This window comes from Mastomys coucha, unplaced genomic scaffold (genome assembly GCF_008632895.1).
Source record: "Mastomys coucha isolate ucsf_1 unplaced genomic scaffold, UCSF_Mcou_1 pScaffold22, whole genome shotgun sequence".
In the NCBI taxonomy this organism is placed as follows: Eukaryota; Metazoa; Chordata; class Mammalia; order Rodentia; family Muridae; genus Mastomys; species Mastomys coucha.
Window position 1 is genome coordinate 223,417,919 of NW_022196905.1, and position 14,108 is coordinate 223,432,026.

The 14,108-nt window shown below is 50.3% G+C and overlaps 2 protein-coding genes across 11 annotated transcripts in view; one reads left to right on the forward strand and one right to left on the reverse strand.

Annotated features, from left to right (window-relative positions):
* Window positions 1-10,788, forward strand: part of Hook2 (hook microtubule tethering protein 2) — a 13,085-nt gene extending 2,297 nt beyond the window's left edge. For 4 of the 7 annotated variants that reach the window (XM_031340610.1, XM_031340607.1, XM_031340604.1 and 1 more), the window contains exons 4-23: window positions 1,072-1,122; window positions 1,213-1,345; window positions 1,464-1,531; window positions 1,845-1,907; window positions 2,657-2,719; window positions 2,802-2,962; window positions 3,058-3,198; window positions 3,882-4,083; window positions 5,328-5,438; window positions 5,537-5,624; window positions 5,784-5,853; window positions 6,408-6,545; window positions 6,631-6,718; window positions 6,809-6,817; window positions 6,914-6,948; window positions 8,750-8,832; window positions 8,916-9,019; window positions 9,962-10,072; window positions 10,139-10,210; window positions 10,300-10,788. In XM_031340610.1, the coding sequence (XP_031196470.1) occupies window positions 1,087-1,122; window positions 1,213-1,345; window positions 1,464-1,531; window positions 1,845-1,907; window positions 2,657-2,719; window positions 2,802-2,962; window positions 3,058-3,198; window positions 3,882-4,083; window positions 5,328-5,438; window positions 5,537-5,624; window positions 5,784-5,853; window positions 6,408-6,545; window positions 6,631-6,718; window positions 6,809-6,817; window positions 6,914-6,948; window positions 8,750-8,832; window positions 8,916-9,019; window positions 9,962-10,072; window positions 10,139-10,210; window positions 10,300-10,446 (1,923 nt within the window). In that variant the 5' untranslated portion in view covers window positions 1,072-1,086 and the 3' untranslated portion in view covers window positions 10,447-10,788. The remainder of the gene's footprint in view (window positions 1-1,071; window positions 1,123-1,212; window positions 1,346-1,463; window positions 1,532-1,844; window positions 1,908-2,656; window positions 2,720-2,801; window positions 2,963-3,057; window positions 3,199-3,881; window positions 4,084-5,327; window positions 5,439-5,536; window positions 5,625-5,783; window positions 5,854-6,407; window positions 6,546-6,630; window positions 6,719-6,808; window positions 6,818-6,913; window positions 6,949-8,749; window positions 8,833-8,915; window positions 9,020-9,961; window positions 10,073-10,138; window positions 10,211-10,299) is intronic. The other 3 variants (XM_031340608.1, XM_031340605.1, XM_031340609.1) reach the window with 2 other exon arrangements.
* A 2,397-nt stretch (window positions 10,789-13,185) lies between these two features.
* The window catches only part of Best2 (bestrophin 2), a 6,609-nt gene continuing 5,686 nt past the window's right edge, over window positions 13,186-14,108 (reverse strand). For 3 of the 4 annotated variants that reach the window (XM_031391113.1, XM_031391114.1, XM_031391115.1), the window contains one exon: window positions 13,186-14,024. In XM_031391113.1, the coding sequence (XP_031246973.1) occupies window positions 13,610-14,024 (415 nt within the window). In that variant the 3' untranslated portion in view covers window positions 13,186-13,609. The remainder of the gene's footprint in view (window positions 14,025-14,108) is intronic. The other variant, XM_031391116.1, reaches the window with a different exon arrangement.

Below are 14,108 nucleotides of genomic sequence, written 5' to 3' on the forward strand. Positions count from 1 at the left end.
GTAGACCAGGCTGGCCTCAGACTCAGAAATCCACCTGCCTCTGACTCCCAAGTGCTGGGGTTAAAGGTGCGCGCCACCACCGCCTGGCAAAGATTTATTTATTTATTATTTTATGTGTATGAGTACACTGTAGCTGTATAGATGGCCGTGAGCCATCATATGGCTGCTGGGAATTGAACTCAGGATGGCCCTGCTCACTCCAGCATAATACATTGTAGCTGTCTTCAGATGCACCAGAAGAGGGTGTCAGATCTCATTACAGGTGGTTGTGAGCCACCATGTGGTTGCTGGGATTTGAACTCAGGACCTTCGGAAGAGCAGTCAATGCTCTTACTCGCTGAGCCATCTTGCCAGCCCACCAGCCCTTGTTTTTATTTTTGTTTTTTTGTTTTGTTTTGTTTTGAGACAGAGTTTTTCTGTATAGTCCTGGCTGTTTTGGACCTTGCTCTGTAGACCAGGTTGGCCTCAAATTCAGAAATCTGCTTCTGTTTCCCAAGTGCTGGGGTTAAAGGCATGTGCCACCACTCCTGGCAGGGACTTTGAAGTACTGCGGAAGGACAGGGGATGGTCTCAGCAAGGGAAAAACACCTCCTGGCAAAGCCACCTAGAAGCCACCCTTGGCTGTCTGGGGACAGATGCAACACAGGCAGCAAGAGTAGGAGATGAAAGGTTGGTGTGTGTGAGGGGGATGGCTTGGTAGAAAAGCCCTTGTCTACCATCCCAAAGGCCCTGGATTTGATCACCCGAACTTCTACCCCATCCAACAAAGGTGGGAGATGAGAAACAGTGGGTATAGTCATCCAAGTGAGAGGTAGCAGCAGTTGGTCCAGGCAGTGAGATGCCATCTAACTCTGGAACTTGTGAGTAAAGATGGTCAGGTAGACACTAAGTGCAGACCATGCAGTTCAGCCCTAAAGGAGGAGGATATTTAGAACAGGGCCAAACAACAAGGTGGAATAAGCAGGGGATGAAAATTGAGGGACAGGGTAGGAAGCGAAGATAGGTTTGGGGTGGTGGGGATGGGGGATTGCTCTAGACCTCCGTGCATAGGTATCACCTTGGCCTCACCAGGTCAGGAAGCTGGAGATGATCTTACAGAGCTTGGTGGAATACTCTAAGGATGTGAGTAACTGCAAAGGACTTTAGGGGGCTGGGTTGGGAGACGGGGTTCAGTCTGTGAGCCCTGAAAGTTCCTTTTCCCTGTGTTCTCAGGTTCTGGGGCACCCTGTGTCAGATCAGCATCTTCCAGATGTGAGCCTCATTGGCGAGTTCTCAAATCCCGCAGAACTCGGCAAACTGCTTCAGTTGGTACTGGGCTGTGCTATCAGTTGTGAGAAAAAACAGGGTATGAGGAGGGCTGGAGGGGAGGAAGTTAAGAGCACCCAGGGGATACCCTGAGGAAATGCTCTTTCCTCTTCAAGCCATCCCTGGTCTCAGCCTCTCACCTTCACCTTCATCCCCAGAATATATCCAAAGAATTATGACCCTGGAGGAGTCTGTTCAACATGTAGTGATGGAAGCCATCCAGGAGGTGGGTGAAGGCCTCCCCTGTGGCAATCCAGAGGGTCAGGGGAGGGGACACTTCTAGGGTCAAAGCCTCTGGGCACAGACCTGGCTTTGCATCGTAAGGTTAGGCCTCTGCCTGCAAGTCAGCAGGCTAAAGTTAGAACCCTGCAGCCTCAAAAGTTGTGGCCTTTTTTCTGCACTGGAAAGAGTCCCTGGGCAGGAGTTATCTGAGGTTCTGTGGCCTTGGGGAGGGGAAGGGGAGGGAAGGGGTTCCTAAGCTGAACTGTAGAATCCTTGAAGAGAGCCTCACTTACCATAATGACCCCTTCCACACACAGCTCATGACCAAAGACACTCCTGACTCCCTGTCACCAGAGAATTATGAGAACTTTGATACACAGGTAATGATCTTGAAACTTGGTAAAGGACTCGTCCCCACCAGTGGTTCTCTGGGCTGCTAGGGTGGAAAGACTTGTCCTTATGTAGTCCAGGCAGCAAGGGTGAACCTCTGACCCTCCTGGGACTGCCTGGCTTGTAGCTGAGATTACAGTTGAGCATCTGATAAGGGGGCTTGCTACCCTTGAGCTTTTAACCAACCATCACAGTCTTGGGATTTTAGCCTCTTCCCTTGCCAGACCCCCAACGTTTGGAAAATTATTCTTTTTTTTTTCAAGATTTATTTATTTACTATATGTAAGTACACTGTAGCTGTCTTTCAGACACACCAGAAGAGGGCATCAGATCTCATTACAGATGGTTGTGAGCCACCATGTGGTTGCTGGGATTTGAACTCAGGACCTCCTTCTTCCATTTTCTTAGGACCCCAGCCCAGTCTTTTGTTTGTTTGTTTGTTTTTTTCTTTTTGTTTTGTTTTGTTTTGTTTTTGTTGAGACAGGGTTTCTCTGTGTAGCCCTGGCTGTACTGGAACTCACTCTGTAGACCAGGCTGGCCTAGAACTCAGAAATCCGCCTGCCTCTGCCTCCCAAGTGCTGGGATTGAAGGCGTGTGCCACCACTGCCTGGCCTCAGCCCAATCTTAGATTCTGGGATTTCTTAACCCCTCCCCAGAATCCCTAGACACAGTTTTCCTACTCCCTACCTTCTGACTGGATCCCCAAGTCCTGCATCTTCCACCACCTTGTCCTTCTCAGTCCCGCAGGTACTATTTCCTGAGTGAGGAGGTGGAGCAACGATACCTAGATCTGGAGCGCCAGGTGGGTGGGGCCGCTTGCACAAACCCATCTACCTAGGACTGGTTCCCGCTTCATTCAGTTCACCGATCTTCTCTGCCTACAGCTTGTGCTCCTTTCAGAGGAGAAGCAGAGTCTGACACAAGAGAATGCTGTCTTACGAGAGAGGGTGGGCGGGTCGGAAGTGGAGAGTGCCCCAGGCCCCACTGCTAAGAAGCTGTTGCTCCTGCAATCACAGCTAGAACAGCTACAAGAGGAGAATTTCAGGTGTGGTCACCCGGGAGGTGGGGGGGTGGGGATGGGTGGGGCCAGGGCACTGGGGCCAAAGGGCATCCTCCTTTATCTTCCTCCTGACACCCCAGGCTGGAGAGCAGCCGGGAAGATGATCGGCTACGCTGCCTGGAACTGGAACGTGAGGTCGCTGAACTGCAACAACGGAACCAAGCACTGACCAGCTTGTCCCAGGAGGCACAAGCACTAAACGATGAGATGGATGAGCTGAGGTAGGTAACAAGTCCTGAGTGCCCACCACATATCTGCAGCATTGGCACAGAATGCCCCCTAGTGCTATGGCACATTCAACTCCCAGATGCTAAATGGACCTATACACCACATTTTGCAGGCTCCGACATGGCACCCTGAGCCACGTCACGCCACTTAGGCTCACTTGCACTGTCCTGAGCTTATTGTCTCCTGAGAGACCCCTTGGATCCGTGTGGCGCCCCCTTGGTTTTACATTGTCATTAGTCAGCACCTTACAGCACCCTTGACAAATACAGCTCCTCCTAACACTCTCCAGACCCCAGTGCACTATTTGGATCCCATCATGTCCCTGGATTCTAGGATGTCCTCTAAGACCGTATCGTTGCAGCGCCCTATGAACCTACTGTGCCTTCTGTATCCCAAAAGACCGCTCTGTAACCCTAAACTCTCTTAGAATGTTAATGCGCCTGGTGAGCCATCCCGCCTCGATTCTGAAGATTCCTCACAGCTCCACCAGGACCGCAAAGTGTCATCACTCACTCTGCTATCTCACAGTTCTTCCGTGTCTGCAGTTCCACTCCTGAGAACCCTTCCATTATATAACCTGTTTCCCTAATAAGCCAAAATCCCTCAGGCTGAAAACCCTTCCCTTCCCAACTTCCCAGCCAGCCTCTGAGATTTCAACTCCCTATCCCCTTCTCAGGCAGTCCTCCGAACGTGCAAGGCAGCTGGAGGCCACTCTAAAGAGCTGCCGTGGTCGCCTGAGTGAGCTCCAGGAGCTCCGGCGGCAGGTGCGGCAGCTGGAGGAGCGAAATGCCGGCCACGCGGAGCGCACGCGGCAGCTGGAAGATGAGCTGCGCCGGGCAGGATCCCTGCGTGCCCAGCTCGAGGCTCAGCGCAGGCAGGTAAGGCAGGTAGCTCCACCCCTTAACGGCCTGCCCCATCACTGTGGTCCACTCCCAGAAAAACTCAGTAGCAGTCCCTCTTATGTTACTAGATCCTGCTTTCTAGACTAACCCCTTCCCTGCCTGGGTTTGTAAGCCCCATTGCTTCTCTTAAGCATCCCTCCTCCCAACTTCTTGGCGCCGACAGGGCCCTCCGGTTCACCCTCTCTTCTGCTGCTCGGTGGCTGCCTCTCCTTCCATCGTCCCAGCTGTCCCTACAGCTTCTCCTTTCACTCTTTTTCTTTTCTTTTCTTTTCTTTTTTTGTTTTGTTTTGTTTTGTTTTTTTCGAGACACGGTTTCTCTGTATAAGTGGCTGTCCTGGAACTCACTCTGTAGACCAGGCTGGCCTCGAACTCAGAAATCTGCCTGCCTCTGCCTCCCAAGTGCTGGGATTAAAGGTGGGTGCCACCACCACCCGGCATTTCTTTCTTTAAATAATTTTTTTTTGTGTATGGGTGTTCCATCTGCATGCATGTCTGTGCACCACATGTGCATCTGATGCTCATGAAGGCCAGAAGAGGGCATCAGATTGCCTGGGACTGGAGCCACCACATGGATGCTGGGAACCGAGCCCTATCCTCTGGAAGAGAGGAGCTGGACCCCTTATTTGTTGAACCACCTCTCCAACCTCTAACTTTTTTTTTTTTATTTATTTATTTATTTTTATTTTTTTTTTTTTTTGGTTTTTCGAGACAGGGTTTCTCTCTGTAGCCCCGGCTGTCCTGGTACTCACTCTGTAGACCAGGCTGGCCTCGAACTCGGAAATTCGCCTGCCTCTGCCTCCTAAGTGCTAGGATTAAAGGCGTGCGCCCACCGCCCGGCTAATTTTTTTTTTTTTAAGATTTATTTATTTTATGTGTATGAGTACACTAGCTGTACAGATGGCTCACTCCGGCCCCGCCTCCGGCATAGTATGCAGTAGCTGTCTTCAGACGCACCAGAAGAGGGCGTTAGATCTCATTACTGATGGTTGTGAGCCACCATGTGGTTGCTGGGATCTGAACTCAGGACCTTCGGAAGAGCAGTCAGTGCTCTTACCGGCTGAGCCATCTCGCCAACTTCTTAAGTTATATTTTGTGTGTGAGTTTGGGTATTTATGTGTGAGTATGCAAGTGGGGTTCAGAAAACAACTTGTAGAAGCTGGTTTTCGCTTCCTACCACGTGGGTTCCAGGGAATCCAGCTCAGAATTGAATCCTCTTGCAGGTGCAAGAGTTGCAGGGCCAGTGGCAGGAAGAGGCCATGAAGGCTGAGAAGTGGCTGTTTGAATGCCGAAACCTAGAGGAAAAGTGTGACCTGGTGTCAAAGGAGAAGGAGGTAAGGCTGAAGCCGCTCAGCCCAGGCTCTACCCTGTGTGTCCTGGGATAGCCTATTTTCCAGGAGGTCCAACTGACATCTTGCATCTGCCCCTATAGCGGTTATTGACTGAGAGGGACTCCCTGAGGGAGGCCAACGAGGAGCTCCGCTGCGCCCAGCTCCAGCCTAGGGGATTGGCTCAGGCTGGTGAGTTTCAGATCCGGCTTGGGGGTGGTCTGGAACTATACTGGAGCCCAAAACGATGATCCTTGAAAAGAGAACCCAGGGATGGAGACTCTACAGTCTCCATAGATGCATAGATCCATACAGATGCATAGAAACCTGAAGATCTCTTGTTTTCTTCAGACCTCTCCCTGGATTCTACCCCTTCTGGCTTGGAAAACTTAGCAGCAGAGATCCTGCCTGCAGAGCTCAGGTATATTGGGACCTTTTAAGGCTCTGGACCTGGCCAGGCCAGGCAAGGCTCCTCCTCAGCTGCAATCTTACAGTACAAGCACTGACCCGGCTAAAGGCTTTACTCTTCCAGGGGCTTTGCCTCTTCAGGATCCATGTTCAGAACACAAATTCATGTGTACTGAATATGGCTTTGCTCCAGGTGCATTTTAGCCCTGCTTACTCTGATCTGAGAACCAGGGGCCATCGCTGGCATCACTGGTGCCCCTACTGTGTCTAGTTCCTTTGGCTCTGCTCCGGTAACCCCCATCCCAGCTCGTACTGTTTCCACAACTGGATGCAAGTGTTTGAATCCCCACCCCCACATACCTCCTTTGGAGCTCCGCCCTCTTTGATTTCCCTCACCACACCCAGGTCAGCTCCCAGAACCTAAACCACCGGAGGCCTTGCTAGGTCCTCAGTACTCCTACCCCAAGGTAGGCTGGGTTCTTTGCAAGGTAGCATTCGACCCAGAGTTTCACCTGGGTCTGTAGTCTGTCCAGGACACAGCCCTACTCACTTCACCCTGTTTCTCAGAGAAACACTAGTGCGGCTTCAGCTGGAGAACAAGAGACTGTGCCAGCAGGAAGCAGCGGACCGGGAGCGGCAGGAGGAGCTGCAGCGCCACCTGGAGGAGGCCAACAGAGCACGCCATGGGCTGGAAGCACAGCAACGGTAAGAGCCCTGTCGGTTTGTTTGGAAGGGAGCTCTACACGCGACCAAGGACCAGGTGCAAGTACTGAGCACTCTTCCCTGCCAGGCTGAACCAGCAGCAGCTGTCGGACCTGAGGGCGCAGGTGGAAGAGCTACAGAAGGCCTTGCAGGAGCAGGGGGCCAAGACGGACGACGTGAGTGCTAACCTCCTCCCTGCTTGGCTCGCTCTTGTGCCCCTCACTAACCCTCCTTTCTCCCTCCCCCCTGCTGCCTGATGCCTGAAGAGGGCCACTGTGAGTACGGGCCCTGGGAGGCACACCATTGTTACCTGCACAGCTTTTCAGACCTTGTCCCTAGTCCCCTCACTCTCCGCTGCTTCTCTCCCCCAGCCCACCCTGCTGAAGAGGAAGCTGGAGGATCATCTGTAAGTGCAGAGAACCTTTACTCCCGGGGTGGGAACTCTTGGGACAGAGGTGTGGAGAATTGTGGGTGAAGAGACCCAGTCAGCTCAGGTCAAGTTCAGTCTTTATTTTGGGACCGGATGTTGTGTAACTGAAGCTGGTCTTGAATTCCTGACCCTCCGACCTCTCTACCTCCCAAGTGCTAAGATAATAGGTGTATACTAAAACAACACGTCTTGCTCTCAAGGGTAATCCTTTGTTTGTTTTTTAAGTTTACTTAATTTATGTGTGTGAGTGTTTTGCCTGCATGTCTGTGTACTATGTGAGCCATGGAGTTCAGAGGAAGGCCTCCTATCCCCTGCACTTGAGTTACAGAATAGTTGTGAGCCACCATGTGGGTGTTGGGAACTATACTTGGGTCCTCCACAGAGCAGTAAGTGGATCTTAACTCCCTCTTTTGTATTATTATGAAACAAGTTCTCCCTGTAGCTCAGCCTGACTTGGGGCTTGGAATCCTTCTGCCTCAGCCTCCTTCCTGTTATGCACCACTGGGTCTAGCTCAGAATCTTTTTTAGAAAAAGTAGAGGATGCTCAGATAGGCCTGTGATTCCAGCACTCAGGACAGAGGGAAGATGGACTGGAGGTCAAGGACATTCTGGGTTACATGAGACTCTGTTTCAGAAAAAAAAAAAATGTATGGATATATGTGTGTGTTATTATAAAACATATATAATGTTACATAATGTAGTATATATATTATGGTATTTATTGTGTAATATATGATGTAAATCTATCACATATATGACATATACATTATATGTGATGCATGTATATATATGTATGTATGTGTATGTATGCACATATATATATACCTGACTTAGTGGTAGGGTACTAGCCTGGTATGAATTAGGCCCTTAGGTTCTATCCTTAGAACACAAGAAGTAAAAATAAAAATATCCTTGGGGCTTGAGAAATAGTTCTCTTAAGAATACAGAGGAGGGCTGGAGAAATGGCTCAGTGGTTAAGAGCGCTGACTGCTCTTCTAGAGGTGCTGAGTTCAATTCCCAGCAACCACATGCTGGCTCACAACCCTCTATAGTGGAGTCTGATGCCTTCTTCTGGTGTGTCTGAAGACAGCGAGCATATATTCACATACATTAAATAAATAAATAATTTTTGGGGGGGTTTCGAGACAGGGTTTCTCTGTGTAGCCCTGGCTGTCCTGGAACTCACTCCATAGACCAGGCTGGCCTCGAACTCAGAACTCAGAAATCCGCCTGCCTCTGCCTCCCAAGTGCTAGGATTAAAGGCCTGCGCCACCACCGCCCGGCTAAATAAATAAATCTTTAAAAATATTTTATTTTCATGTTGAGTGGCTCACAACTACCTGTAATTCCAGCTCCAGGGAATCTAACACCCTCTCTTGTCTCCCCAAGCACACACACAAGTGTGGCATACATTAAGCCCCACACAAGCATAACACATAATACATCCTGAAAAACAAAGCACCAACCCTGTCCGCCAGGTGGAGAGTGAAACTGAAGTGTTAGAAGTGGAAGAGGGTGGCCAAGGGTGAAGGGGTGATGAGGACCACAGCATAGGGAGTGTCTCTGCTATAGAGAATCGGCTGAGAGTACAGTGGGACGCTGGGGTGTGGCTTATGGCAGAATACTTGTCTAGAATGGACAGGGCCCTGGATTATATCTCTAACACTACAGATGGGTGGATGGATGGAGATAGATGGACAGAGGTGAGTGGATGGATGGGTGGACAGGCAGACAGATGGATAGATGGAAGGTCACCCCACTGCTCCCATGCCCACAGGCAGAAGCTGCATGAGGCTGACCTGGAGCTGCAGAGGAAACGAGAATACATTGAGGAGTTGGAGCCTCCCACTGATAGCAACAGTAAGTGGGGCCCAGCATTAGCCAGGGCTAGAGGGAGCCCTGAGTGCGGCATGTAACGTGGGGGGCCCTTGTTTGTTTTTCAGCAGCCCGGCGGATTGAGGAGCTGCAGGACAGTTTGCAGAAGAAGGATGCAGACCTGTGGGTCATGGAGGAACGATACCGCTGCTACGTGGATAAGGCACGCACGGTGAGGATGCTAGGTGTCCCACTGTCCTCCATATGCTTCCCATCAGCTCACATCTCCTTCCAGTTTGTATATCTCTGCCCTCTGCGTTCACACCTGTCATACCATACCACCATACCATATCACATCATAGGTGTCTGCGTGGTGCTGCCGCTAAGGGCTGTCAAATCCATTGTACTCGGCGTGTCAGAGGGTCTACAAAGGAGCTTGGGTGGCATAGCACAGTTGTAGAGTTTCTGCCTCAAATCCACCAATGAGGTGCTGGAGACATGGCTTAGTGATAGAGCCCTTGTCTAAAATCTACCTGCCAGAGTAGGCATATAGCTATGTGCCTGGGTATCTGGCTCACTAACTATACTTGCTTGGCAGGCAGGAGGTCCTGGGTTCAGTCCCTAGCATTCCAAAAAAAAAAGAAAAAAAAAAGTAAATATATAACATGAAGGGAAAGCAAGGGGCCTGGGTGATTCAACTCTGTGTTCCCAACTACTCTGCAAGCTTAGGCAGGCTGGAAAGAAAAGAGCCAGGTGTGGAGATGTAATCCTTTAATTCCTAGCACTCAGGAGGTAGAGGCAGCTAGAACTTGGAATTTGAGGTCAGCCAGGCTGCATATTGAAACTCCGTAGGAAGAGAGAGAGAGAGAGAGAGAGAGAGAGAGAGAGAGAGAGAGAGAGAGGTAGATCCAGGTATGGTGACCCAGAGGCAGAAGATTACAAGTTTGAGACCTGATCTGTATAGCCCTGGCTGTCCTGGAACTCACTCTGTAGACCAGGCTGGCCTGAGACCCTGTCTGTCTTAAACAACAAAACAAAATGATGCTAGTAATACAGCTGTGTTGCCAAGCACGTGTGAGGCCTTAGTGCCATCAGTCCCTGGGACTGCAAAATGTCACTCTCATTATAATCAAGGTTGCTTGCCTGTGATTTTTTTTTTCTGCCTAATCCCTAGGTCTTTCAGACTCTGGAACCCAAGCAGAGGCCACCCATTGGGATGTCCCCAGAAGTCCATACCCTGAGGTCCAAGCTCTGGGAGTGGAACATGCGAATACGGCAGATGGAGGTGGGTATCCTTGTCCCATCACGCAGCCCTCAGCACCCCCAGCCCCTGACTCTTGTTTCCTGGCAGGTGGACTATGAGAAGAGTCGGAGTCGGCAGGAACAGGAGGAAAAGCTGCTCATCAGTGCCTGGTACAGCATGGTGAGTGGGTTCCTCCTTGGCGGAGGTTATATCTGGGTCATGTGGCTCAGGTAGGCTCACTTACCCTGCCAATTGTACCCTTTCTCTAGGGCATGGCGTTGGAGCATCGGGCTGGGGAAGAGCGCGCTCCTGCCCATGCCCAGTCCTTCCTGGCACAGCAAAGACTGGCCATCAATGCTCGCCGAGGACCCCTGGGGCGCCAGGCTCTGAGCCTCCGCCCCACTGACAAGCACTGACAGACCTTGACTTCCTGCTGCCTGCTGGAGTCTTTTAGTTTACATTTACCCCGCCTGGGCCCTTGACCTTGACTGAGCCTGACTTCTGCCCTGTGCTTCCCTAGATGGGAGAAAAGGGGACAGGCCGGTGGCAGGCATAGGACTATTCCTTTTAGCAATGTGATTCTTCTTGATTCTTCTCCTGGGCCTCATGTACTACCTGGGAAGGAGCCTGATTTTATATTTGAAAAGAATAAAGACTTTAAATCTATCATGAATGTACTCTAGACACAATGGTGAGGAATAAAAACTGCACTAAGGACACAGACCATTGCTTTTAAAATAAATTTTTTACATGTATGAGCCTTGTTGCCCATCTGTGTGTTGTGTACCATATATGTGGTTGGTACCTGCAGAGGCCAAAAGAGGGCATCAGCTCCCCTGGGACTAGAGTTACAGATGGTTGTGAGCTACCATGTGGGTGCTGGGAGTTGAACCTGGGTCCCCAGAAGAAAAGCCAGTGCTCTTAAGCACTGAGCCATCTCTCTAGGCCTTAACTTGCATTCTTCTTGGAGGTTTGGTTTGCTTGTTTTGTCTTTTTTTGAGACAAGATTTCTGTGTGTGGCCCTAGCTGGCCTGAAACTTGTTCTGTACACTAGGCTGGCCTCAAATTCAGAGATCCACTTGCCTCTGTCTCCCAAGCAAGCACTGGGATTAAAGGGGAGGGTGTGCCACCACACCCAGCTTTGTCTTGCATTCTCATTAAAGTGTGAGTAACATACACTGACAGATGACAGCAGCAGATAGGAGGTTTGGTTGTTGTTTTAAGAAGCTGGGGAGATGGCTTTGTAAACATGCATAGGAGCTGAATTTGATCTCCACCAGCCACACACACACACACACACACACACACACACAATCTGACAGTGGCTGCATGTGCTTATAGCCCTACTTTGAGGGGTTGGGGAACCAGTGAAGTTTGAGAGCTCACTGGCCAGTCAGCTTAGTCAAAAACTGTGAGTTTCTAGCCAGGCATAGTCATAAATGCTTTTAATCTCAGCACTTGGGAGGCAGAGGCAGCTGGCTCTCTGAGTTCAAGGCCAGCCTGGTCTACAGAGTGAGTTCCAGGACAGCCAGGGCTACACAGAGAAACCCTGTCTCAAAAGAAAAGAAAAGAAAAGAAAAGAATAAAGTTAAGAGCACTTGGTACTCACCCAGGTTTAAATCCCAGTGCCTACATGGCACCGACAGCCATCTGTAACTCTAGTAACTAGGACTCTGATAACCTCTAAGGGTGCACATATACACATGCAGACGAGCACTCATACACAATATAAAAGAATCTTTTTGATTTGTTTTTAGTTTTAGAGGCAAGATTTCTCTGTGTAGCTTTGGCTGTCTTAGAACCAGGCTAGCCTCAGAGATCCACTTGCCTCTGTCTCCAGAGTGCTGGGATTAAAGGTATGTGCCATCACTGCCCCAATAAAATAAATAAATCTTAAAAAAAAAACAAAAAAAAAAAACACAAACTGGATGTAGTGGCATATGCCTTTAATTCCAGCACTCAGGAGGCAGAGGGAGGTAGATCTTTGTGAGTTTGGGGCCAGCCTGGTCTACATAGGAAGTTCAGGACAGCCAGAGCTATATAGTGAGAACATTCTTGAAGGAACAAAAATAAAATAAAATAAAATAGTGCCTGAAGAGATGGCATGGCAGTTAAGGAAACTGTCTGCTTTTACAGAGGGCTTGGGTTTGATTTCCAGCACCCACACGACAGTTCCCAATTGTGCATGTTTTCAGTTCCAGGAGATCCAACATCTTCTGGCCTCAGAACCACACAAGCATTGCCACACTGACAGTGTAGGCAAATGCTCATAGACACAGAATAATTGCAGCTGGAACAGCACTTGGGAGGCAGAGGCAAGCGGATTTTTGATTCTAGACCAGCCTGGTCTACAGAGTGAGTTTCAGGACAACCAGGATACACAGAGAAACCCTGTCTCAAAAAAACTAAAACCTGGTGGGGGTGGTGGGGGTGGGGGTGGCGCACGCCTTTAATCCCAGCACTTGGGAGGCAGAGGCAGGCGGATTTCTGAGTTCGAGGCCAGCCTGGTCTACAGAGCGAGTTCCAGAACAGCCAGGGCTATACAGAGAAACCCTGTCTCAAAAAACCAAAACCAAAACAAACAAACAAACAAACCAAACTACCAACCCAACAAAACCAAAATAATTATTTCCAAATGAAATTAAAAAAAAAAATTGCAAACCAGCCTGGAGTATCTGGGATCTAGCACAGTGTTGGCTTAGTTAGCTTCTGAGAGGCCCTGGGTTGCACTCCCCAGCACCACACACACAGGATCTGGAGTTCCAGGAGCAAGGGGAAAACTGTCGCTCTGGCTCTGTGGCTCCCTCATTAGTGAGTGGGCCTGGGGATACAGCTCTTTCCAAGTGCTTGTCTGGCACTCAAATGGCTCTGATCACCAGGCAGCATTTCTCTCTCAGCAGTGAATAAAACCAAGCGTGCTACATCACAATTTGAGGGAGGGGAGGAGAATGACTAGGACATCATCAAGAAAGTCTGGGAGGCCAGGTGTGGTGTCACCCACCTTAAGGCTATAGCACTAGGTGGGCAACTGAGGTAAATGTGAGTTTGAAGAGAGCCTGTCTAGTCCATTTCAGGAGGTATAGGCCAGTCAGCTCTGCACAGTGGAAAAAAGAGGCCTAGAAGAATTTCCAAATCATCTGGCTAGAGACAACAACTTCAGCGTTAACCATTTATTGAGTGCCTACTACAAGCCAACTGCGTTAGCGACATAGTTTCGTTTATTTTTGTTTTCATCCTCACAAGTTCATGAGGTAGGCAGTCACAATTCCACTGGAAGGAAAGAATACAAGGTACCTACCTGTCAGCAGAACCACAGAGGCCAACAGGTCATGTGGTGGTGTTTGGGAAGCAAAGCCTCTTAAAGAAGTTAGGAGTGGGGGCCGGGGGAGGGGGCGAGAAGCAACAGCGGCTGGGAGAATATGGACCCCTAAAACCACCAGCCCCAGTGGGGGACTCCGCTGGTCAAAATGAGTAGGTCAGCTTTCTGCAGGCCTAGCTAGCTTGTGCAGACCCTGGCGGTCACCAGCATTTCCCGTGCAGGATTAGGTAGGTGTCCGTAGGGGTCCTGTTCTCAGGGTCTCAGGCGGGACTCTCTTCCTCTTCTCCAATAGGGCTAGGCAGCCAGGGTGGCGCAGGAGCCCGAGGCCCTGGAATTGACACGGTGGTAAAAGGTTCAGGAGTTGGTCCAGGGATGGGAACAGCCTGCTCAGGACATGCGGGAGGCTCCAGCTCAGGTTCCCGCAGGCTGGGGTCCAGCAATGGGTCTCCACAACCGCACTCAACGCCTCCGCCATCTGCACAGCCACAGCTGGCTGCGGTGGAGGCCTCTGACACACAGCTGTTCTTACGCCTTAACAGCGACAGGCGCCGCCCCAGCGGACCCACAGAACCCGCCCCCGCCGGCAGGAGGCGCTGCAGAAAGTCCCCGTGAGCCTCTCCCAGGGGGCCATCCACGCCGTCCAGCCTCTGGAACTGCATGTCCTCTTTAGCCAACCTACAGGATGGACAGGGGTCATCACTGAAGCCTTGCTCCTTTGCGTTGATGTATTATTCCATTTTAGTTTTCTGCTCCCCTCCC